Source organism: Mustela lutreola, chromosome 11 (genome assembly GCF_030435805.1).
Source record: "Mustela lutreola isolate mMusLut2 chromosome 11, mMusLut2.pri, whole genome shotgun sequence".
Taxonomy (NCBI): Eukaryota; Metazoa; Chordata; class Mammalia; order Carnivora; family Mustelidae; genus Mustela; species Mustela lutreola.
The window spans coordinates 7,467,267-7,490,003 of NC_081300.1; the positions used below are offsets into that span (position 1 = coordinate 7,467,267).

Below are 22,737 nucleotides of genomic sequence, written 5' to 3' on the forward strand. Positions count from 1 at the left end.
TGTACTTCTTAATTCTTTTCAACTATCTCACCCCCCACCCCGCCAGCAACCACCACTCTGTTCTCTGTCTCTTTGAGACTGTTTCTATTTTGCTTTCTTTGTTCATTTGTCTTGCTTTTTAGATTCCAGACATAAGTGAATATATGGCATTTGTCTTTTTCTGACCTATTTCACTTAGCATAATAGCTCTAGGTGACTAGGGCTTATTTTGAATCACTGTTTAAGTATTTCAGTAGAAAGAATTTTTTGGCCACATTATACCCAACGGGACAGAGATAAAAATTCACACGGCAATTGAGAGTGACCCTTTATAGAACTGTAGAAAATGGGGACAGTTACTAGAGTTTTCACACTTTGAAAGATCTTATTATATCCTAGCAGGAACCAGTGAATAGACGTCTCGGAATGTCTGAAAGAAACATGGGTTATAAATTAAAGACCCAGGAGGATAAAGTATTGACCATTAACTGATAATTCAGAATAGGTTCCCCATTTAAAGGGGAAGTGTATGTTACTCCTCCTGGGATCAAATCTTAGGCTTCAGCTAGAAGAGAATACCAGGTGGTCACATGTAGAAATAAAAATCGGCCCTTGTGTCTTCAGTTCATATGTAGCTCTGATGTCAGTGAGGAATTGGCACCTGTTTTTCAGGAATAATGACACATAACAAATTAACTGCAGTGGGCAGGGTTGTTGGACCTGTTACCAAGTCACTGGCCCTTAGCTCCCAAGCATCCTCTCGGCGAGGCTTTGTGACAGGGGGACTGGGTCTCAGACATATCTGTTCGCCCTGTGGATTTTGCCCATAGGGAGGGCCATTGGAAGGTATGCAGGGCTAGCGAGGAGGGCTTCTCCTTCCTGGGGACGTCCTAGTTGGGAAGCTGTGACCAACTCCTAAACAGTATTTCTTCACTCCAGCAACAGCAGTGGATTGCTGAGGCAGAAGGTGAATCCACTTTGCAGGCTTTCTAACCCTTGGAGAACTAAATTCAAAGGGCTACCCTGGGGCACATGGCTGGCTCAGTCAGTAGAGCGCATGACTCTTGATCTCAAGGTCCTGAGCTCAAGTCGCATGTTAGATATAGAGTTTACTTTAAAAAAAAAAAAAAAAAGTACCACTTTAAGAGACACCAGCATCAGCTGGCTCACAAAAGTTGGGGTTCCAGTGTCATTGGGTACCCCCTTTCTCAGAGGTCTGGAGTTCGACTCTATGGGACCCTTTCTCAAAGCTTCTCTTCAGTCCCCTGAAAGTGAAGGAACCATCTGCTTCCCAAAGTCTTGTGACCTCCACTGTGCTTTAATATTCCGTTTTACCTTTTTAGAGCTTCAAAACATAGTTAACAATTCTTTACATCTAGTTATTGATCATTTATGTTAAGCTGTCTATATTAAAATAACGTGTCATTCCTGTCTCTTGATTGATACAGTTGTGTTAGGAGACAAGGGATGAAAACGATGCAACTCTATGAGTCAACGAATAGGGCTGGTACTTTACAAAGGTTCACATTTGCTTGGAAGGTCAAGTGGCTAAAATTTATCATATCTTATGAAGAGAGAGGAATATGGAAGTATCCTAAAAATCAACTAAACCGAGTAATTTTTCTCAACTCTTATGAGAGTTTGCTATATTATTTGTGAAATATTTAATTCCATAACAGAAGACAAGAGAGACAAATGGGGTATTAGTCAGGGTTTTCCAGAGAGCCAACAGGGATTGGCTCAGAGAGTTATGGAGACCAAGAAATCCTAGGAACTGTGATCTGCAAGGTGGAGAACCCAGAAAGTCACCCACGCAATTCGGTCTGAACCCAAAAGTCTGAGAATGGAGGATGGAAGTCCCAGTCTGAGTCTGAAAGACCAAGAATCAGGAGTCGATGTCTGGAGGCAGGAGAAGACGGATGTCCCAGCTAAGCAAAGAAAGCAAACCCACTCTTCCTCCGCCTTTTCTCTGCCATTCCCTTTCTATTTGGCCCTCACGGAACTGGATGATGCCACCTCATTGGTGATGGTGGATCTTCTTTTACTGAGTCTTTACTGAGTTTTACTGATTCAAATGCTAGTCTTTTCCAGAGACACCCAAGTATAACGGTTTACCAGCCATCAGGGCATCCTTTGGCCCAGTTAAGTTAGTTGACACATAAAATTAACCATCACAGTTGGGATGGATGAACCTCATTTAAGTGTTAAGTGTAGCGAATACATAAGCTAATAGTTTATGAGTTGTAGGTAAAACTCAGAAGAGGTGTTAAAAATAGAAAACGAGTAAAGATGTAGCTTGAAAACTACGAGCAGAATTCACACGATATGTTAAATATAGAGAATACGTCAGGGACATTCAAGACATATTACATATATGATAAATAGGATGAAACAAGCAAAAGTGTTTATTTAGGGAAAGAAAAATATGAGAGAGCCAAGTCAGAAGGTACAGATCCTGTCACTTCTTGGTTGACAGCTCATCATCCTCAGGTTGGTTACTCATTCGGACCCGTCCTGGCCCATGGTGCTTGGGTTAAGAAATGCAAACAATACCATGGTTGTTTCGCAGGACCAGCTAGCAAGCTAGAGTTGACATGAGAAGTACTTACTCCTGGTTCCAAAGGAGGCAAGGCGTATTCCTGATCCCGGGCACTTCCAGCATAACCTTTCAATGTCGGCTCTGGTACTTGTGACAGAATGAGGGGGGTGGTCAGGAGAAGAACGGAGGAAGAGAGGGGGGGAGACGGCAGCGGGAGCAGAGAGCGAGCAAGAGACGGAATCCCAAGCATTAAGCTTCTGGTGCTCTGTGCTATGTTAATTATTCTAGCTGCCCCCCCCCCCCAGTGTCTCACTAAGAGTTTTGAATTAATAAACCATCTGATTTAGCATCTTCATTGAGACTCTCTGTTCACTGAACTGTAGGATCATCCTAGTCCATTCCTGTGGAAAGGGCAGTTGGGACTTTGTGAGGGACTGCACTGCATCCGTAGATCCGTTTTTGATGACTGCCATCTTAATGATACCGAGTCCTCCGACGCATGACACAGGATGTCTTCCCATTTACTTAGGTCTTAAAAACTATTTTTTCAGTTGCATCTCATAATTTTCATTGTGCAAGTCTTTTTTTTTTTTTTTTAAGATGTTATTTATTTGACAGAGAGAGATCACAAGTAGGCAGAGAGGCAGGCAGAGAGAGGGGAAGCAGGCTCCCCGCCTAGCAGAGAGCCCAATTCGGGACTCGATCCCAGGACCCTGGGACCATGACCTGAGCTGAAGGCAGAGGCTTTAACCCACTGAGCCACCCAGGTGCCCCTAATTGTGCAAATCTTAAAATTATTTTGTTAAATTGATTCCTAAGTATTTTTGATGCTATTATAAACAATAAGCAATAAATGGAATGTTGTGCAATATTAAAATGCAATTAAGAAAATGTGATACATATAATAACAGAAGTTATTGTTGGAAATAGGGTATAGTAGCATTGGAAGATGATTTTTATTTAAGGAAAAGAATAAAAACATCAAATCATTTGCATAATAAAACTGTGACTATGTGCCCCAAACAAGCAAAGAAACCTGTATACAGAAGTGCTAAAGTAAAAGTAAAATGTAATTTTTCTCTTTTTTCACCTTTTTGTAATTTCAAACATCTTTAATGACAATGATTACTTTTATCGTGAAAACTCTGAATATGTATTAACAAAAATCCAATGACCTTGAACTATTTGGGTGGTTAAAATAGTCAGACTGGACTATTTATGATACATCCTTTTTGAGAGCTAATTACATGTTTATTCTTACAGGGCTAAAAATAAAATTGCTGCATTTGATTTCAAATTGACACCAGTTAATCATGTAAGATTTTTTTTTTTCAATTTCTCATTCTAAGCAGCTCCTGTAACATTAATTTATATTTGGTTTAAATGCTAATCATATCTACATTCTGCTTATCAGTTTTCTAGTTTTGTTTTTTTTTAATGATTTTTTCAAAGATTTTATTCATTTATTTGGGAGGGACAGTGAGCAAGGGAGAAAGTGAGAGAGAGACAGAGAGAGAGATAGCACGAGTTGATGGGGGAAGGGCAGAGGGAGAAGCAGGCTGAGCAGGGAGACAGACATGGGGCTCCACCCCAGAACCCTGGGATCAGGACCTGAGCTGAAGGCAGAAGCTCAACCACTGAGCGCCCCCCCCTTCCACTTACCAGCTTTTTTGCAGTATAGATTTTAATTTCTTTTTAATTTCCCATTAAAATTTATTCATGCTGTACAATAGCTCAACAGTCAGTATATGATTAAAAAATTATAATCACAGAAAACTACATTTGACATCACAGGAAACAATTTTCATTTCTCACTGAGTAAATAATTCAAATTCTGGCTGCGGAATATAGGTGATTGTCAGGATAGTCTAATTTTTGTGCTTCAGACTTTCTGAATGTTTCATGGATATAAGAAAAAACAAACCAGTACTCTTATATCTCTTACATTTGCTATCCACATTGCCCGAAAGAGGCAGATTTATAGTTGTGTACAGGAAAATGAGCTATTGCTGGAATCTTCCCCACTTGCGACACGTGTCTCCCCATCACTGCGCGCATCCTCTGAGCTGACGCGGCGGAGAGTCCGAGCAGATGGGCGGCTGTCGGAGCTGCTGCCTCCTTCCACGAGAGCCGTTTCCCTAGCTAATTGGAAGGGGCTCTGCTGCGGACTACCGCTTCATGCTAGAAAGACTGTGCCCCACAATTTAATTAGTTGGTAATTCTAATCTACTAATTTAGCTAACACTTGTTGTGAGCATTGTGTCACCTGGCACACCATTTTTGAGACTTAATAGAAGAGCGCACAGTTTCCGGGCAGCGCGCCTACATTTAGGGCACCGTTAACGGCCCCTTCATTATTTGATTTAACTATTCTATTCTCTGGAATTGTGAGGTTTTCAGCCAAACCTATTGATGCGTGCTCATTAAGACCAGTTGTCTACAAAGCACCTGCTTTCCTGAGAAAGGATCTTATTACTAACACACAGCTAGTTCTCGCCAAGAGGGCTTCCATTTCTTTGGCTGGCTGGAAGCTTTATCAGACTGCCTTTTCGTCTTTGTAGTCATTGTGCTAAGTCCAAATTCTTTCCTTCTCCTTTTGTTCTGGGAAGGTCCTGCTGCAAATCACTCTCCATCCTCCCTGGGGAAGCCGGACCCGTTGCCCTGCCCAGCCCTGCGGCTAGATTCTCCTGTGATAGGAGCACAATGGTTCTAATTCCTGTCACCTTCTCAGGGGAGTCATTTAAACCCAAGGACATCCAAAAAAAGTCAGCACCTGCCCTCCACCCCCCATGGCTGTTAGCCTATACTCTACCCTTCCTCTCCTTCTGTTCTATTCTGGTCACCCTTGTCCCTCCCTCGGTAAAGGACTCCCACTGGAATCAGTAAAGGCAGGACCAGCAGAGGCAGCTGTGCTACAAGCCATTCCTTTGTTCTGAGGACAGTGAGTTCCAAGCAGTGCTCTTTTAAAAATGGAAACACTCTCAAGGAGGAAGTCACCTGAAACTCAAAATAACTCCTGTGAAAAGAAGCAGCAGGACCTACTGTAACTACCCCGCGACCTTAGGCTTGAAGCCATGTTTATTCTAGTGTCAGTTTCCTCATCTGTGAAAGGTGAGCATGGGCTCAGTCCATTTCTTTAGTTTCGGAGGGTTGAGAGCATGCTTTGGGATTCAGTGAAAGCCACGGACTTTCTCCTTAGAATAGCACACCTGCGCAAATTAAGAAAAAAATATAAAAAAAGCTAGGGATGGGCCGGAACTCTGGAGACCCACGGCCACTGGGTTAAAATAAAACATAAACGTGCAAATTAAACCATGAACACAATCTCAGGCACCCAGTCTCACTATTTTAAACTCTCCTGATTAGCGATCTTAATTCCGTCAGCAACCTTAATGAGTAAGGGAGTCCATAGGTTCCACGAATCAGGCTGTGGACATCTTTGGGGGAGCTCTTAGTCTGCCTAGTAGGTACACATCAGAACAAAGATGAGGGATATGAATTCCCAGAGAGGGGAAACACTTATGATGAACAAATTATGTTCAGAAATGCCAGGACAATGATCTTAAGCATCATCTGGAAGTACATTCATTTTTCTATTAGAATGTTTATTAAGCACATAACATGGGCCAAATTCCCATTGAGAAGCAAAGGTGGAGAGGTCTTCAGTGGTCAGCCAAAGGTCCCTTCAAAACCCAGTCTGTCCTAGACCACCTCAGGTATCCTAAAATACTACCAGTAAAGAATGTATTGATTGTAGAGACCTTATGTATGAGAAGATGTTCTTCAGAATTCCAAGGCTTTTGTCTTCATTTCAGAGTCAACAGGACAGTGTTTAATCTATCTGATTGCTGTGTAAGGTTACCTTCACAAATTAGGAGAGGGCTCAAAGCACTTTTTAAAGAAATGACCAGTGTTAGCTGTGGACTGCCTTTTTGCCTTAACTGATAACCTACTTTCCCTTAGAGATACCTAACTTAATTGAGCCAACATTGAAAAAAATCTGCAGTATCAAAATGCATTCTGTAGAAGTGACTAGAATCAGTATTTTATTTACAGACCCAAGAAATATTCAGCACAGCTGCACCACCTGCCAAGGCAGGGCTGAAAGTCAGGGTCATTTTTGTAACTTCAATTAAATAGATTACAGGCAGCAGGGGCACCAATGGAGGCCATTATCATTAGAGTTGAGTTGCGAGAGGTGGCAAACATGGGCACCACCTTAAGATCACAGGAAAATATGCCTTTGTGCTAGATCTCCAAAAAGCTGGTTCTTATTTTTTCTCCCTGGAAGTAATGCTTGCCCAGAATCACATATCTGACTGTAACAGCAAGGTTATGTGACTTTACACATTGAGAATATATCTAAACACAATAACAATATTACTTTGAACTTCCATTGCACTCTTCATCCAAGGACTTTTCCATCATTAGCTAATTAAATTTCACAGTGTGAAGATGGTAATGTATACTTACCTCATTTTACCAAAGGGAAAGTTTTCCAGTGGTTAGATGACAGAGTGAACAGTTACCGCAATGGGAAGGCAGTAGGGGGGCGAGGGTGGAAACGTCTTGCTGAATAATGCAGACGCCTGGGAATGGAGCTCAAAGGTTCACATAAGGGCCATTCATCTTATCTATCACTTTAGAAGGCTGAGTCTAAATGTGACAGATACATGGATAATCCTGCGTTCACAAATTCTCTGGACAGGACACTGACTCTCCTTACAGAACTATCTTGGTGTCTTTACAAATTAAGTTCTTTATAAAATGAATTTTTTTTTTTTAATGTATAAGGATATTTATTGCAGCATTGTTTGTAAAAGCAAAACACTAGAAACAATACAAACATGGATAAAGAGGATGGCAATTAGTGGTACCTTCGAGCATGCAATATTGAATATTGTGAAAGTATTAAAAAGAGCAGAATTGGGGTGCCTGGGTGCCTCAGTCAGTTAAGCATCTGCCTGGCTCAGGTCTCAATCCCAGAGTCCCCCAAGGATGGAGCCCACATCTGGTTCCCTGCTCAGTGGGGAGTCTGCTTCTCCCCCTGCTCTTCCACTGCCTCTCACCCCACTCGTGCTTTTTCTCTTTCTAGTGTGTGTGTTCTCTCTCTCAAAAAAATAATTTTTAAAAATCTTTGAAAAAATAAGGCAGAATCAACAGAGGTCTATCTATTGGCCCAATGACAATGATGCAATGTTGAATGAAGAAGGTAAGTTACTTAGTAATTTTATAAAAACATATGAAAATAGAAACTATTGAGTAATTTTACTCAATATAAAAGAAATTCTTGTTTTCAACTTAATGTCTTACTGCTTTTATTTTCATAACACCTTATTGAAATAGAACCCATGTGCCAAGTAATTCACAAATTTAAAGTGTACGTTTCAATGGTTTTTAAATACATATACAGATATGTGCAACTGACACCACAGGTAATTTTAGAACATTTTCATCATCTCAAAGAGAAACCCCTCACCTCTTAGCTATTACTGCTCAGTTACCCCAACGACCACCAAGATCTAAGTAAACTCGGAATCATTTTGTTTTCATAGATGTGCCTGCTCTGGACAGCTCATCTAAATGAGATCATATACTATGTGGTTTTCTGCGTCTGGTTTCTTTCACTTGGCATAATGTTTTCAAGGTTCATCCATGTTATAGGGTGCATCAGTATTTCTTACCTTTTTTTTTTTTTAAGCTACATAATGTTTCATTGTATAGATATGATTTATCCATTCCACACACCCATGTCTATCCACTCATTAATTATGGACATTTGGGTTGCTTCTACATTTCAGCTCTTACGAAGGAGGCCGCTATCAACACTCATATACGAGTTTTTGTGGGTACGTGTTTTCATTCAGGGGGCACGTACCTAGAAGTAGAATTGGCTGGTCACATAGTAATTCTATCTTTACCTTTTTGAGGAACTGTTGACTATTTCAGTTCTCTTGGGTATATATCCAGGGGAGAGTTGCTAGGTCATATGTTAATTCTATTATTCATCTTTGGAGGAACTGCCAGACTGTTTTCCACAGTGGCTGACCCACTCTCAACCCCCAGCTGCAGGTGTGAGGGTTCCAATTTCCACACATCCTGGCCGACAATACTATTTCCCCTATTTTTGATTACAGCCAACCTAGAGAAGTATCTCATTTTGATTTTTTTGATGTGCATTTCCTTGATAACTAAAGATGTTCCATATCTTTTCAAATGTTTTTGTTTTTGTTTTGGGGGGATATATGGAAAGAGTATGTTGCAGTTAGGAACAAAATATACAACTTTCTTGGCAAAAGAAAGAAAAGAAAGTTCTTTTGATCTCCTTGAATGCAGCACACACCAAAAGTGACGGTTTCTCTCAGCACCCTCACAAATGGAGGAATAAGCAGAGGGCCAGAGTGCAGAGATCTTTTTCTGGGCCCAGACCTGTGAAAAGCGTGTTCGTGCTGAGCGAGGCCCATGGTTGGAAGGTGTTCCTGGTTAGCCCCCTGGCGTCTGGAAGCATCACACCTCCAGTAGTGTATTTGTGTGGCATACCTCGGAGATATTGTGGGTTCGGTTTCTGGGAGAAGGCACAGGGGTGTACTGGGAGATGTGCGCTCCTTGTGTAGTGACAGCCATGGGCATGTACATGCCCGTGCTGCTGAGGGAGAGGTACCCCCCTGATGGGTATGAGGTCCCACTGTGAAGGCAGGCTGGAGAGAAATGGGGTGATCCATTCCCTCAGGGCAGAACTGAAGCTGAAAGCTGCGGGGGGTATGACGGGTGGTGCATCCAAGATGGCTTAGGTGATGGCAGAGGAGGTGTGAGAGTCACACATGTGTGGCTCCCATGTGGTCAGAAGACACAGGAGATGGAAGACACGGGGAGGGTGCGGACTGAGCAAGCATCCTGCTGCAGGGGATGTTATAACGGGAAACCGATTCGGAAGAGCTGGGCTGGGGTCCTAGGTCAAGACTATACCACCCATAGCTGCATTCCTTAGCCAGGCCTGTCCATTTTGCACAGACTTCCCTTGGTTCTGCCATTTCTGTGGACCGTCAGCAAACCTGCAAAGCAAGGGGTCAGACGGAGCTGGAACTCCGGCAGGTGTCTTAATACATTTGCCGTTAAAGTGGGTGATGATGCTTCACACTTCTCTGCGGACTCCATTCTTGCAAAGCCATCCCCTCTGCTGTCCCACTGGTGTCTCGGAGGATTCGAGTGAGGATGACTTGGCCAGAGGGCTTCCCCTTCTAGTTCCTGCTTATCCATTGCTAGTGGAACGATGGACAGGTGTCACTTCGTGGGGTCCTGCCCCTTTTGCTTTGTGGCTCTGGGCCTGTATGCCACTGGCTTTCAGTGCTGTTACAGTTTTCTGTGCCGCTGAAGGACGGTCAAAGTCCACAAAGCCACAGCTGCTGCACTTGCTGGTGCTTTTCTCCAGTATGACCTCAGGGGAGACAATCCTGCTGTATGACCAGTACGATTTGATAGGGTCCTGGTCAGTAGTGCCTGGTTGCAATCCCCGGATATAGATGCTGGTTTTGCTCAGCTGGCCCTTTCCATTGCTCCCCCTGCTGCTGCTAGGGGCACCGTTGCTTGGATGAGGTGACGTCATCTGCTGAGGCAGTGACACATACAGCTGCTTCTTGTTTTTCTTCTACTCAAAAGTCGAAATCCCGGGCCTGGAAACCACTGAGATCAGCATCTTCTCTTGAATGTTAGGTGGCTGAGCCTTCCCACGTGTTTATTGGCCATTTAGATACCTTCTTTGAAGAACTGTCTATTCAGATTGTTGCCCATTTTTAAATTGGGTAGTTTTTCTAATGTTGAGTTATAAGGATTTTTGTTGTTTTAACATATTTTGCATAAAAGATTTTTATTAGATACATGGTTTGCAAATGTTTCCTCCTACTCTTTGCTTGACTTTTCACTTTCTTGATAGTATCCTTAGAAGTGCAAAATTTTAAATTGTGATGATGTCCAATTTACCTTTTTAAATTTTTGCTTGTGTTTTTGTTGCCATGTCTAAGAAACCACTGCCTAATTCATAGTCATGAACACTTATGCCTATTTTTTCCCCGAGAAAAAATAATCTCAAGTGCTTGCATTTAGGACCTCGATCCATTTTGAGTTCATTTTGTAGACAGTGTGAGGTATAAATCCAAATTCATTCTTTTGCATGTGGATATCCGGCTGTCCCATTTTTTGAAAAAAAAAGTCTTTCCTTGTTGAATTGTTGTGGCATATTTATTGATAAGCAATTGACCACAAATGTAAGTGATTATTTCTGGACTTTCAGTTTTATTCCATTAGTGTATATGTCTGTCCTTATGTCAGTACTGCACTGACATACTGTCAATACTGTCCTTATGTCTTGGATGCTGTAGCTTTGTAATAAGTTTTGACACTGGGAAGCAGAAGTCCTTCAATTTTGTTCTTTTTTTGGGTTAGTTTTGTGCAGTCTGGTTCCCTTAATTTCTACATGAATATAAGCCAATAGTATCCATATTGTTTCCATATGAATAAGCTTATTAATTTTATGAGGAAGGTGGCTGGGTATTTGACAGAGACTGCTTTAAATCTGTAGTTCCGTTTGGGGAGTCTCGCCATTTTAACAATATAAAATCTTCCAATCAATTGCACAGGATGTCTTTCTACTCAGTTTGGTCTTTAAAAAATGTTTTTCTTTCTTTCTTTCTTTCTTTTTTAAGATTTTATTTATTTATTTGACAGAGAGAGACACACACAAAGCAAGAGAGGGAACACAAGCAGGGGAAGTGGGAGAGGGAGAAGGAAGCCTGATTCGGGGCTTGATCCCAGGACTCTGGGATCATGACCTGAGCCAGAGGCAGACGCTTAATGACTGAGCTGCCCAGACACCCCTAAAAATGTTTTTCAATGGGGATGCCTGGGTGGCTCCATTGGTTAAGTATCTGCCTTTGGCCCAGGTCATGATCCCAGGTTCCTGGGATTGAGCCCTGTATAGGGCTTCTTGCTCAGCAGGGAGCCTGCTTTTCCCTCTGCCTGCTGCTCCCCCTGATTGTTTTCTCTTTCTCTTTGACAAATAAAGTCTTTTAAAAAAATGTCTTTCAATGATATTTTGTAGTTTTCCACATAGATGTCCCATATTTGTGTTACATTTATTCCCAAGTATTTTATTCTTTTTACCATTATTGTAAATGTAGTATTTCCTTTATTGAATTTTTGGATTGTTTATTGCTTGTGTGGAGAAACAATTTGATTTTGTGTATTGATTTTGTATTTTGTAACCTTGCTAAAGTCTTTCCTTTGGTCTAATAGTTTCTCTGTGGATTCCTTTGAGTCTTCTACATGTAAGGTCATGTCAACTGTAAATAGAAATAGATTTACTTTTCCTTACTAATCTGGAATGTCTTTTATTTCTTTTTTTGGCAATTACTCTGAATAACACTTCCACTACAATATTGAATAGCAATGGTGATAGCAGAAATCCTTGTCTGCTTTGCCACATCTATAATTAAGAACCCTATTTATTAAATTGTGCAAAGAAAGCAAAGTTCAAATCTGTGTTGCTCTGCTATTTGAAGTGGAACATGAACATACCTTGTTTCAATTCTTCCACTTTAAAATGGCATAAAATATTTATTACCTTTCTATTTTGGTATTGGGAAGATGAATTAGAATGTGATGGTCCCCTTAAAAATTAAATATTATGTAAATTCATAGAACAAATTTATGGGCCATGATTAGGATAGTTCTTAACGAGGGGATGAAGCCTTTCACCACAACCATTTTTCCTTCTTAAAGGTCCGAATTATTGGGGTGCTGAGTGGCTCAGTTTGTTAAGCAACTGACTCTTGATCTCAGCTCAGGTCTTGATCTCAGGGTTGTGAGTTCAAGCCCCACATTTGGCTCCATCATGGGCATGGAGCCAACTTAAAAAAAATAAAAAAATAAAAAACCTCAAAGATCCAAATTATTAATTAATCATGCTTTTAAAAAAAATCATTATTTTAAGATTTATTTATTTTGAGAGAAAGAGGGAGAGCGTGTATATGGGGTGGGAGGAGGGGCACAGGGAGAGAGAGAATCTTAAGCAGACTCCCTTCTCAGGGCAGAGCTCAACATGGGGCTCAATCCACTATCCTGAGATCACGACCCCAGCTGAAATCAAGAGTTGGTCACCCAACCGACCAAGCCACCCAGGCACTCTGAATCATGATCTTTATTCTTGACTAAGGCAGGCTTGGATCCGGGCGACTTTCTGGAAGACACACAATGTTTTCCTGTCCTGGGGACCACGAATAACTTGAATAATCACAAATAATCCACATCTGTTGGTTAGTCTTTTTGTTTATGAATCCTGCTTTTTTGCTCCTTTTTACATATTGTCTTGATAAATTAATATCCCAATTAATGTAAAAGTGGCTTATAAAAGAATTTCTCCTTTGGGCCAATAATTCCTTCCCTCTGAACAATGAGGAAAAGAGGATCAGAGAACTCCCTTTCCCCCGGCCGTTGTGCCTGGGTATGGCCGCATCAATAGCTGGACGGTCCTGAGTCCTCTGCCTGCGAGACCTCCCGCAGGGAGCAGAAAGACTGTGTCTTGGGCCAGGTCCCTCTGAGTCCCTCTGCTGAACAGAGCTACCTCGTGGTTTTACTTGCAGGTAGCACTGATACAAAACACTGCATTCTCTTCCTAGAAAGACAAATATTTCAGTCCATACAGCTACTATAATAAAATACCACAGACTGGACAGGGATGGTTTATAAACCAACAGAAACTTATTTCTCACGGTTCTAGAGGATGGAAAGCCCAAGATCAGAGTACTAAGAAGCTCAGTGTGAGGTGGGGACCAGGGTTCCTGGTTCAAGGATAGCTCTTTTTTCTCAGTCTTCTCATGGCTGAGAGGGGGAGGGACCGATCTGGAACGTCTTTTAGAAAAGCCTGAGTCCTGGGGCGCCTGGGTGGCTCAGTGGGTTAAAGCCTCTGCCTTCGGCTCAGGTCATGATCCCAGTGTTCTGGGATCAAGCCCAGTGTTGGGCTCTCTGCTCAGCGGGGAGCCTGCTTTCTTCCCCCTCCCCTGCCTGCCTCTCTGCCTACTTGTGATCTCTGTCTGTCAAATAAATAAAATCCTAAAAAAAAAAAAGGAAAGAAAAGCATGAGTCCTGGGACACCTGGGTGGCTCAGTCTCTGGCTCAGATCATGATCCCAGGGTCCTGGGATTGAGTCCTGCATTGGGCTCCTTGCTCAGCAGGGAGACTGTGTCTCCCTCTACATGCCACAACCCCTGCTTGTGCTACTCTCTCTCTCTAATAAATAAAATCTTGGGGAAAAAAAAAAAAAAAAAGCATGAGTCCCCATTCATGAGGATTCACCCTCATGACCTAGTAACTTCTCAAAAGTCCCACCTCCTAATACCAGCACAATGGGGATCATATTTTAACATACAAGTTTTGGGGAGTGGGGAGGAGGGAGACACCAAACATTCAATATGGCAAAGAGGCATCCTCAAGTTTGACAGCCACTAAAATCTCTATTATTTGTAGCAACTACCTATTATAGAGGTCCCGGGGTAAGCGCTTTCCCTGGTTTATCTCCTTTAGTCTTCACACAGTCCTATCAGTGGGTGCTATATTTAACCCCAATTTCAACCTGCACAAGCTAAGGTTTACGGATTATAGAGGCTTCGGGGCTCCCCTACCCAAGGTTCTCCCCCTCCTGCCCCATTTTCTGTTCGTCCCACCCTTTTCCTTGGTGGAAGTTTTTGGCCCAACTCCTTGTAACTCTGGTACGATTATGATGCCCTGGCCCACAGTTCAGGGTGTGAATGAGTAACCCAGCATCGGGCAAGCTCATAAACACTACCGGATGGGGTTTCCCATCACAGGTTTTGTATCTGGATGTTGGGAGAAATGTTCTTTCTTTCTTCTTGGGTCACTATATGGGAAGATGAAGTCTGGACCACACTCCTCTCTTGTCCTATATATTTTGGGAGGATCCTAAAAGAATGGGACAAACATACTGAGGGAAGCAAGACTAAGATGTTGAGAAAAAGATTATTAATATTTTTGAGTCTCTGAGGCCAGATCCTTTTCTAGAGCGAGGTAATAAATCTCATTTTTGCTTACTCCTCGGAGTAAAATTTTTGTCATTTGCAACCAAGAAAGTTAATGAGCTTCCCCATAATTATGCAATTAGGAAGGCTGCAAAGCTGGTTTTAAACCCATGTCTGGCTCCAAGGTTTGTGCTCTATGTAATAGTTTGTTTAGCTTATATGACTATGAGCCAGGGATTTTAAGTTAGTCAAGATACAGAAATAAAGGGTAGGAAGTGCACATGATCCCAACTGACAGACCTACTGGGTATAACCCGAAGTATTAGAATTCAAGTTCAAATTGTGAGGAAGAGAAAAATTGCACAACCTTTCCACGAAGAAAAAATAAAGTATTTCTTTTTCTTCTAGCCTAAATCACCACAGATAGTAGAATGAGTTCTTTATGGGAGTAACTGAGTATTTCCTGTGGCTTTCGGTATAAATATCTCTTCATCTAAGCCAAAGGATCCAGTATAGCAGACTGAGGCAATGCTAGTGATTTGTGGGTATAACTGAAAGGTCGAAGGATGGTTGATAATTAAGTGGAGCTCAATAATTAGAATTTGACCTGTGCTCCTGGATCCACATGTTTTTCTCTTTCATGTTGCATGGTTTGTGACAAGCAGATCCCAACATACAAGATCTCTACTTTTCATTCAGTCCCAAGCCATTCAGACCCTGCCAGCTGAACGACTGTCATTTACCACCAGGTAAAATTCAACATGTTTTCCCTGTAAGTTGGCATTTAAAGAAATATAACAAAAACTACTGTAAGTACAAGTAGAAAATTACAAATATACATCCATACAGTTCTCCATACATGCACACAAATATCAACTGTCCATATTTCAAGCACTCAGACATCATTTAAAAAAACCACATCAAAGTTCAAAATGACAAAACCCGAGTTGCTGACTGGGATACAGTAACAGTAAAAATGAATAATTAAAGGATACGCAGGACAGATTTGATGATTAAAAACCTCCTACATAGATCTTGGGTGAAACTGAAAGTATCAAAATAGCAGGTTCAGCATGGTTGAGAGTTCTAACCGTAGACAGAACATTATAAATCTGAACTCATGATAATGCTTAAACCTTTCCTTAGATGTGGATTCATGGAATTCTCTATAACCAAATAAGAAAGAATACAGACAAACAGCAAAACCTTTAGTTCAAGAAGTGAGAAAAGGAACTGTAAAACAAACCTAGGGAAGGAGAAAGTTACTGATAATAAGTAAAAGTACAGTAAATACATTAGGGTATGAGTATTCTTTTTAGAGAATTGATAAGTTGAAGATTGATTCTTTGAGGAAAAATTGGCAAATCAATACTTAGTCTAATAGAATGATACATAATTGCTTTGAATGTGATAAGCAGGACTTCATGACTTTTTTTTGTAATTATAAAAAGAATATATGCTCAACAATAACAGTAAAAATTAGAAAATAAAAACAACATAAACAAAACCGTTTTGGATGGATGGCTACCAGACATAGTGTGGTAGGTCATTTCACAGTGTCTATCAATATCAAATATCAATACTGATATAATGTTGTATGTCCATCAAATCTCATTTCATTTTTGACCCCTCCCCCCTTTTTGCTTGCTACATGCTTGTTTTAAATTATAGCTGACCCCTGAACAACAGGGTTTGGGGACAGTGAGCCCTGCGCTGTCAAAAATCCACATCTAACTTTTGATTCCCACAAAACCTAGCTACCACTTATCTACTGTTGACACGAACCCTACCGGTAACAGATAATTGATTAACACAGATTTTGTATGTTACATGTAGTACACACTATATTCTTACAATAGAGCAAGCTACAGAAAAGAGAATGTTAAGAAAATCATAGGAAGAGAAAATACATCTGTAGTACAGTCATACTCTATTTATTGAAAAAAAAAAATTGTGCATCAGTGGGCCAGGGCAGTTCAAACCTATGTTGATCAAGAGTCAACTCTAGTGCGCCTGGGTGGCTCAGTGGGTTAAGCCGCTGCCTTTGGCTCAGGTCATGATCTCAGGGTCCTGGGATTGAGTCCCGCATCCGGCTCTCTGCTCAGCAGGGAGCCTGCTTCCTCCTCTCTCTGCCTACTTGTGATCTCTCTCTGTCAAATAAATAAATAAAATCTTAAAAAAAAAAAAAAGAATCAACTCTAACTTATTTTTCCCCCACAGCATCGTCATCCCTTCCCCACTGATACCCTCAGTGTCTCATCTTTCTAAGACTTTCATCTTAGAAATATCTTTGAAAAGTTATTTCCGTTTTGTACTGTCACGTGTACTTTGACCCTGACACTTCGGATCCGCAACTGTAGCCTTCATGCCTGGGTCACTGTGGAAACTTCTCAGCTGGTTTAACTGTTCCCACTTTCTGGTCCTTCGGGCACCGTAACCGGCAGGAGCTCTTCTCTCTCCTGGGGCTGAGCAGTGCGTTCCCGTTACCGGCGCGGCCGGTGGGGCTCGGGTGTGGACGCGTGGGACTTGGGTTAAATGTCCACACCTCTGTCCTCGCACTCTCTGATCCCCAAAGGCTGTGTCCTGCCCGGCAGAGGGACAAGCGGGGCGCAACCAGCGGGCCAGCAGCCCCGGCACCTCCCTGTCTCCCCCCGGGGTAACCGGGCCGCACAGCGCGGCTCTTCCGCGGCCCTCGACGGACGCACTCTGAGTCCTTGCTTTGCACGGACGGCTTTCTCGGGCAGGAATTCCCTGACCCCGTTTCCCTTCCTGGCGAACAAACCCCTACGTACCCTTCCAGGTCCGGCGCAAACATCCCCACCGTCCGGCCCGCGACCTCGCGGAGCGCCGAGGCCCCGCGGGCGCTGCAGGGAACGAAGGTCCGGCCCCGGCGGGGCCCCGGCGGGACCCCGGCGAGGAACCGCGCTGATGACCGCAGCACGGGAACGGGTATTATGCCGCCGGGACAGCCTTTCCAAGGCACTGAAAACATCCGTGAGAAAATGTTCTCTAGGCTGAAAACCACTGGACACATTGAACTTTGTCGTTGCTCTCAGCCCTGCTTGCATTTTTCTGTTTGTTCAGTGCGAAACTCAACTACCCTTACCCCGCCGCCCCGATTTGTTCGTTTGTTCAGTGCGAAACTCTACTACCCTTACCCCGCCGCCCCGATTTGTTCGTTTGTTTCTACAGTCCCCTTCTTCTCTTCCCTTCTCGTAGTTCTCTCCCGCCCCCCTTGTCTTTGGCGACTTGCCTGTCTACACGGAACTTCGGGATCCGAGGGCGCCGCTTGCCCTTGCAGGTACATTTTACCGTTAAAGTAAGTGATTTTAGTAACAGACGGCGGTGGGGCGGTTGTGGGCGTGCGGGAATCCAAACCCCACCAAACTCTGCGTTATCAATGGCAAAGTTCTGGGAGCCGAGACTTGAGACGGGCAGGACCGGAGCCAGTTTGCAGGGCCCGGTTGGCACCCGTCGGGACCTCTGCAGCCCGCGCCCGAGCCCGCGCTGAGATGCCGGAACCCCAGGAAGGTGGGTGCCGTGGCGAGCCCGGAATTCCGGGCACGGAGCACAAATGGGCGAAGACCACAACTCCCGGTGTGCACCGCGGCCGGGACGCGTTCTATTCCCGGCTTGTCTCCTCATTCTTTCCGGTTCTTACGATAGAGACTGCTGTGTAGGAGCTGCTTAGTGGTAATTACAGAGAGACTGTAAGCTTCTGTGGTGTCGCGGGGGCTCACAGTAGCTCACGGGGTGCCTCCTGGTCGTCTGGTGGTTCCCTGTGGCATCGCGGAACTCACTGTCCGACCGCCCGGGTTTCCACGGGGACACTAAGTGTTGACGGACGCTGTGGCGCGGCAGTTTAATTCTCCGGCGGCGGCTGATTGAGCGGGACGAAATGGTCTTGACGGGGCTCATCGGGAAACTCGGTAACAGGCTGAGCGGCCCCTCGCTCCGTCACCCTCCTGTCGTGGCCACTTGCTGGGCATAGCCGTGCAGCATTCTCGAGGCCGGCCCACCCCGAGACGGCTTCCTCCCGTCCCGGCCTCGCCGGGGCGGCCCCCGGGGACCCGTCTGGGATTTCGCGTCCACTCCGCCGTTCGCGCCCCGAACGCCCCGGAGGCCGCCTGTGAAAAAATCCGGTTTAGTTCCCTCTTCGCCCCGCCCTCGTCCGCAGCGTCACTAAGCGGGTGGTCGGGTCGGCCCGGGGGGGCGTCTCCTCGCAGGTGGGCGACGCGCCGCGCGCGGTGTTTCCACAGGGCACCCGCTGGCCGAGATCCGGGAGCGCGCGCTCGGGAACATCCTGCGCAAGCTGGAGCGCGGCCTGGTCCGCGGCGACGACCTGGCCCGGGAGAGGCCGCTGCTGCTGCGCCTGCTGCGCTGGTTCGGCTTCGCGTCCGTGCCGCTGAGGGAGGAGGCGCTCGGCCTGCTCAGCACGCTGGCCAAGGTAGGCCCGGTCTGAGGTGCACGCGGACGAGCCGGGGCTGCCGGCTCAGCTCGCGGCAGCGCTTTTGGGGAAAGTTAAGGAATCACAACTTTGTCCCCCCGTAAACTCACGAGCGATGTTGAACTTGAATTCCTCGGGGTCTGGGAGGCTCGACTTCCTTTTCTCTTGCGCGCCGCGTGGACTCCCGCGTTGCGGCCGCCGCGCTCCCTGGAGGAGCCGCCTCTGGGTTCTGGCGTGTCCTGGTTCTTGCGAATCCTCTTTGGACGCCGGCAGAGCCGTCCTGCTTTCCGTTTCGTCCGGTCGTTCGGTTATTCGTCCCGCGGCGCGTCTGTGGGAGCGCGGTCAGAGGGCTCGGCGCAGCGCGTGACAGAAACCCCTCAGGCGCCGCCCCGCGTCTCTGTATCTGTTTGCCGGTGGAGGGCCCCGGCCCGGCCCGTGCTGAGCGTAGTTGTCAGGGTTCAGAGGTCAAGCGTGCGGCCGTGACCTTTCCGAACTGCCCCTGTGCTGCGGTCAGAGGGGATCGTCGCTTTGGCGTTCCCTGGCCGGGGTAGGGCAGGGTAGGCCCGGAGGCCACGGCCGGAGGCGATCCACTCAGTGGGCAGACGGGAGTGGGCCGTGAGCATGTCTAGTGCCCCGCGTCTGGGCTTTTCAGGACTTACCACGTGGGTTACTCGTCTCTATAATCTGTTTCATACACAGGGAAGTTCTTTACTTTTCCCTATGTCAATACAAGCTTTATTTTTTTTAAAAAAGGAGCATCTAGAATACTAAGAATAACTTCATGTTTTTGTTGCTGTCAGACAGAACGTAGAAATTCTGCTACATATGGTTGCTCTCCAGACTCTCCCCTTCTTATTTCAGTATCCGCCCGCCGTCCAGCATTTGGTCGACCTTGGTGCCGTCGAGTTCTTATCTAAACTTCGTTCTAACGTGGAGCCCAATCTGCAGGCTGAAATCGATGGCATTCTGGATGGACTTTTTATTCTTCCTTCAGAAGATGCTGCACTGTATCCTGCATCTTACCAAACCAGACAAACTGGTAACTCTTTGGAATCCATCTCTGATGCATTCTGTTAAAACAGAAATGTATTGGTTCTAGTGGTTAATTCTAAGGAGAGGGACCTGAGGTTTAAAAAAAAAAAAAAAAAAAAAAAAGATCATTTTCTCACACTAACATACATGAGCTTGACCTTCCCACCCCCCCCCCCCCCCCCACAGTTATTCAGAGGAGGATTCATTTGTATTTGTTGCTTTTTTGGTCAAGCGGCCTGAAAGATGCCAGAGATTTTCTTTTTTGAGATTAGTTTGCCATATTACTTCTGCAGTAATACAAGTGATCAACAGTAGCAGTAATAATGTGTTCCCATTCTAAATGCAACTGAACTGCAGAATATGTAATCACATGTGACAGAATTGTCAAAGGTACTGAAAGAGTGCTTGATTCCTTTGTTTTTGACAACTTTTTCTCTAAAGATATTAATGCAGGTTAATATCTTTGTTTATGAAGATATTAGTAAAGATATTAATGAAGGTTGAAGTGTCAGGAACTACATAATTGGAGTAAGAGAGAGGAAGGAGATGGACTAGGAAGCAGAGATGATTCCTTAAATACTTTGTAACAGATTCTTTATGTATGTTGTGGATATTTTCATTCTAACAAACAGTTGTATTTGCTGAACCATAAAAGAGGGGAATTCCCCCCCCCAAAACTATCTCAGCACTTACACTTTTTTCCTCTATAGGAAGACTCTTCAGATGAACAAATTACTATAACTTTCCCAGTTTTTGAAATGACTCTAAGACTTAAAAGATTAGTATTTGAAAAAAGTAAATTTTACTTTTAGCAAATAAGGAACCAATAATACATTAATGTATATTTTCTTATCAGAATTGCCACAACAACCTGAAATCTTAATAGGATATTTTCCTCAAGACAAAAGTAATTTCCAACAGATGGAAGTGTCTCCACGACCAATGGGTGTGTATATGTATAGAGAAGTAGATCCTGTTAACCTGGTAAATCAGAAGTTAATGTACTTTTCTTTGTTGTTGTAAAGACTTAAATGTTTCAACACTGAACCAAATGTTTCAGTTTCCTAAAATTAGGATGTAGAGTCTAAGTAGTAACATTTTGTGTTATTGTAACTGCATTTGAGCAACTCTGGTGGTGGGTGGTGATGGTGGCAGTAGTTCTCCTGAGCCCGCTGAGCACAGATTTATCCCGGATGGTGCCATGAACTAGATGCTTGTCTTGGTATTTATTCTCCAGCTCACTAAGTGCTATTGTTCATCCAGTTACTCAGGCCAAAGACTCAAGACCATTTGGGTTTCGTCATTTGTCTTTATTCCAGCATCCACTTGATGGAAGAGTTCTGATTTAGGGCCTCTTTCTCTCCCTGGAGTCTCATCCAGGTCTTTTCATGTCCTGCTATGTCTCTGCTCACATGTTACCTCTTTGGAGAGACCCTCCTGAGGACACCTGCCAGTGATCACTTTATGTCTAATTTTCTTCCTAACATACATCATAATCTGAAATTACATATTTATTACCTCTTTTTGTCTTCCTTGTTATAAGTTTAATGATAGTGGTGAACACTGCTTTATCCCCAGTGAGCAGAATGATGCCAAAAACTTCCTAGGCACTCAGTGTGTATTCTCTGGATGAATGAATGAATCCTTTCTGGAGTCCCAGTGAAATTGATACTGTTCTATCTCCATTTTACTGATGAAGGCCCTGAGGCTTAGAAAGGATAAAACCTTTGTTCTGGGTGATGTAGTTAGGGAATAATTAAGTAAGCTGTATCTGACAGCTTATTTGCACAGTTGAAATGAAAAGGTTGTGTCCAAGGGTATATCTGCTCATGTCAAGTATTCAGTTTATCCGCTTGGAAGCCCTCCATTAATAAAATGCTTCCATAGAAACTCTCTGGTTGAATAACAGCATGAGAAAGACCTGCAGACTTGTTTAGTTGTTAAAATATTTTACCTTTTCTTTCTGTAAAAGTTCTGTTAGACTTGTTAGGGAGCCTCAGTTTTTGAGATGGTAGTTTCTTGTGTTCATGATTAAGAGGCTTCACTGAGTGACTGTGAGAGCTATCTGAAGGGAGAGAGTACGTCCAGGTCTGGGAAGGTGCGCACTTGAGTGCAGCTGTGGAAAACGTTAGGGACCGTTGAGATGGTGATATTTTGTTGCGTGAGTTGCATTTTGTGGATTGATGATATGGCTTATTTTGGTCACATCTTTTTGTGTGCGGTATAAGTCTGTCCTTCACTCCATCCCCCTTTAACTTTTCTGTTAGAAAATAAATCCTGCTTGGATCTTAGCACTTTTGAAAGAAACAACTGTGCTATATCTGGGAATTTAATAATGCTGTTATCTAAATTCAGTGATTTCATGCTCTTTTCAAAGCATTTGGCAGAGGGAATATTTGCCACTTGGAAGGGTTTATGTAGATACTAGATACTGCTTCTCAGCATTGCCACCTTAACTTGTACAACACGAGATTCGTTAAAAAATAATTTGAACGGGTGGTTCAACACTGTTGGTTTCTCAGATTTCTTTTCATCTCGAGTGGTGCTATTTGATCTTCAACCTTATGGTCTTCAAGTCATCTTCAGAGAGGTTTAAACATCTAACACCATTGAGGATATTTGAACATGACTAATTAAATATAATGTCTGATTATGTTTATATCATTTTTAATTTCTCCAAATTAAAGATCTCCAAAATGCCAGTTCCTTTTATG

The 22,737-nt window shown here is 43.7% G+C and overlaps 1 protein-coding gene and 1 pseudogene across 2 annotated transcripts in view; one reads left to right on the top strand and one right to left on the bottom strand.

Annotated features, from left to right (window-relative positions):
• Window positions 1-3,860: 3,860 nt before the first annotated feature.
• LOC131810914 (RNA-binding motif, single-stranded-interacting protein 2-like) lies at window positions 3,861-17,182 on the bottom strand (annotated as a pseudogene).
• Window positions 17,183-18,273: 1,091 nt separating this feature from the next.
• The window catches only part of RTTN (rotatin), a 156,186-nt gene continuing 151,722 nt past the window's right edge, over window positions 18,274-22,737 (top strand). Inside the window, exons 1-4 of one of the 2 annotated variants that reach the window (XM_059138929.1) lie at window positions 18,274-18,473; window positions 18,804-18,991; window positions 19,853-20,030; window positions 20,880-20,969. In XM_059138929.1, coding sequence (XP_058994912.1) covers window positions 18,443-18,473; window positions 18,804-18,991; window positions 19,853-20,030; window positions 20,880-20,969 — 487 coding nt within the window. In that variant the 5' untranslated portion in view covers window positions 18,274-18,442. The remainder of the gene's footprint in view (window positions 18,474-18,803; window positions 18,992-19,852; window positions 20,031-20,879; window positions 20,970-22,737) is intronic. The other variant, XM_059138928.1, reaches the window with a different exon arrangement.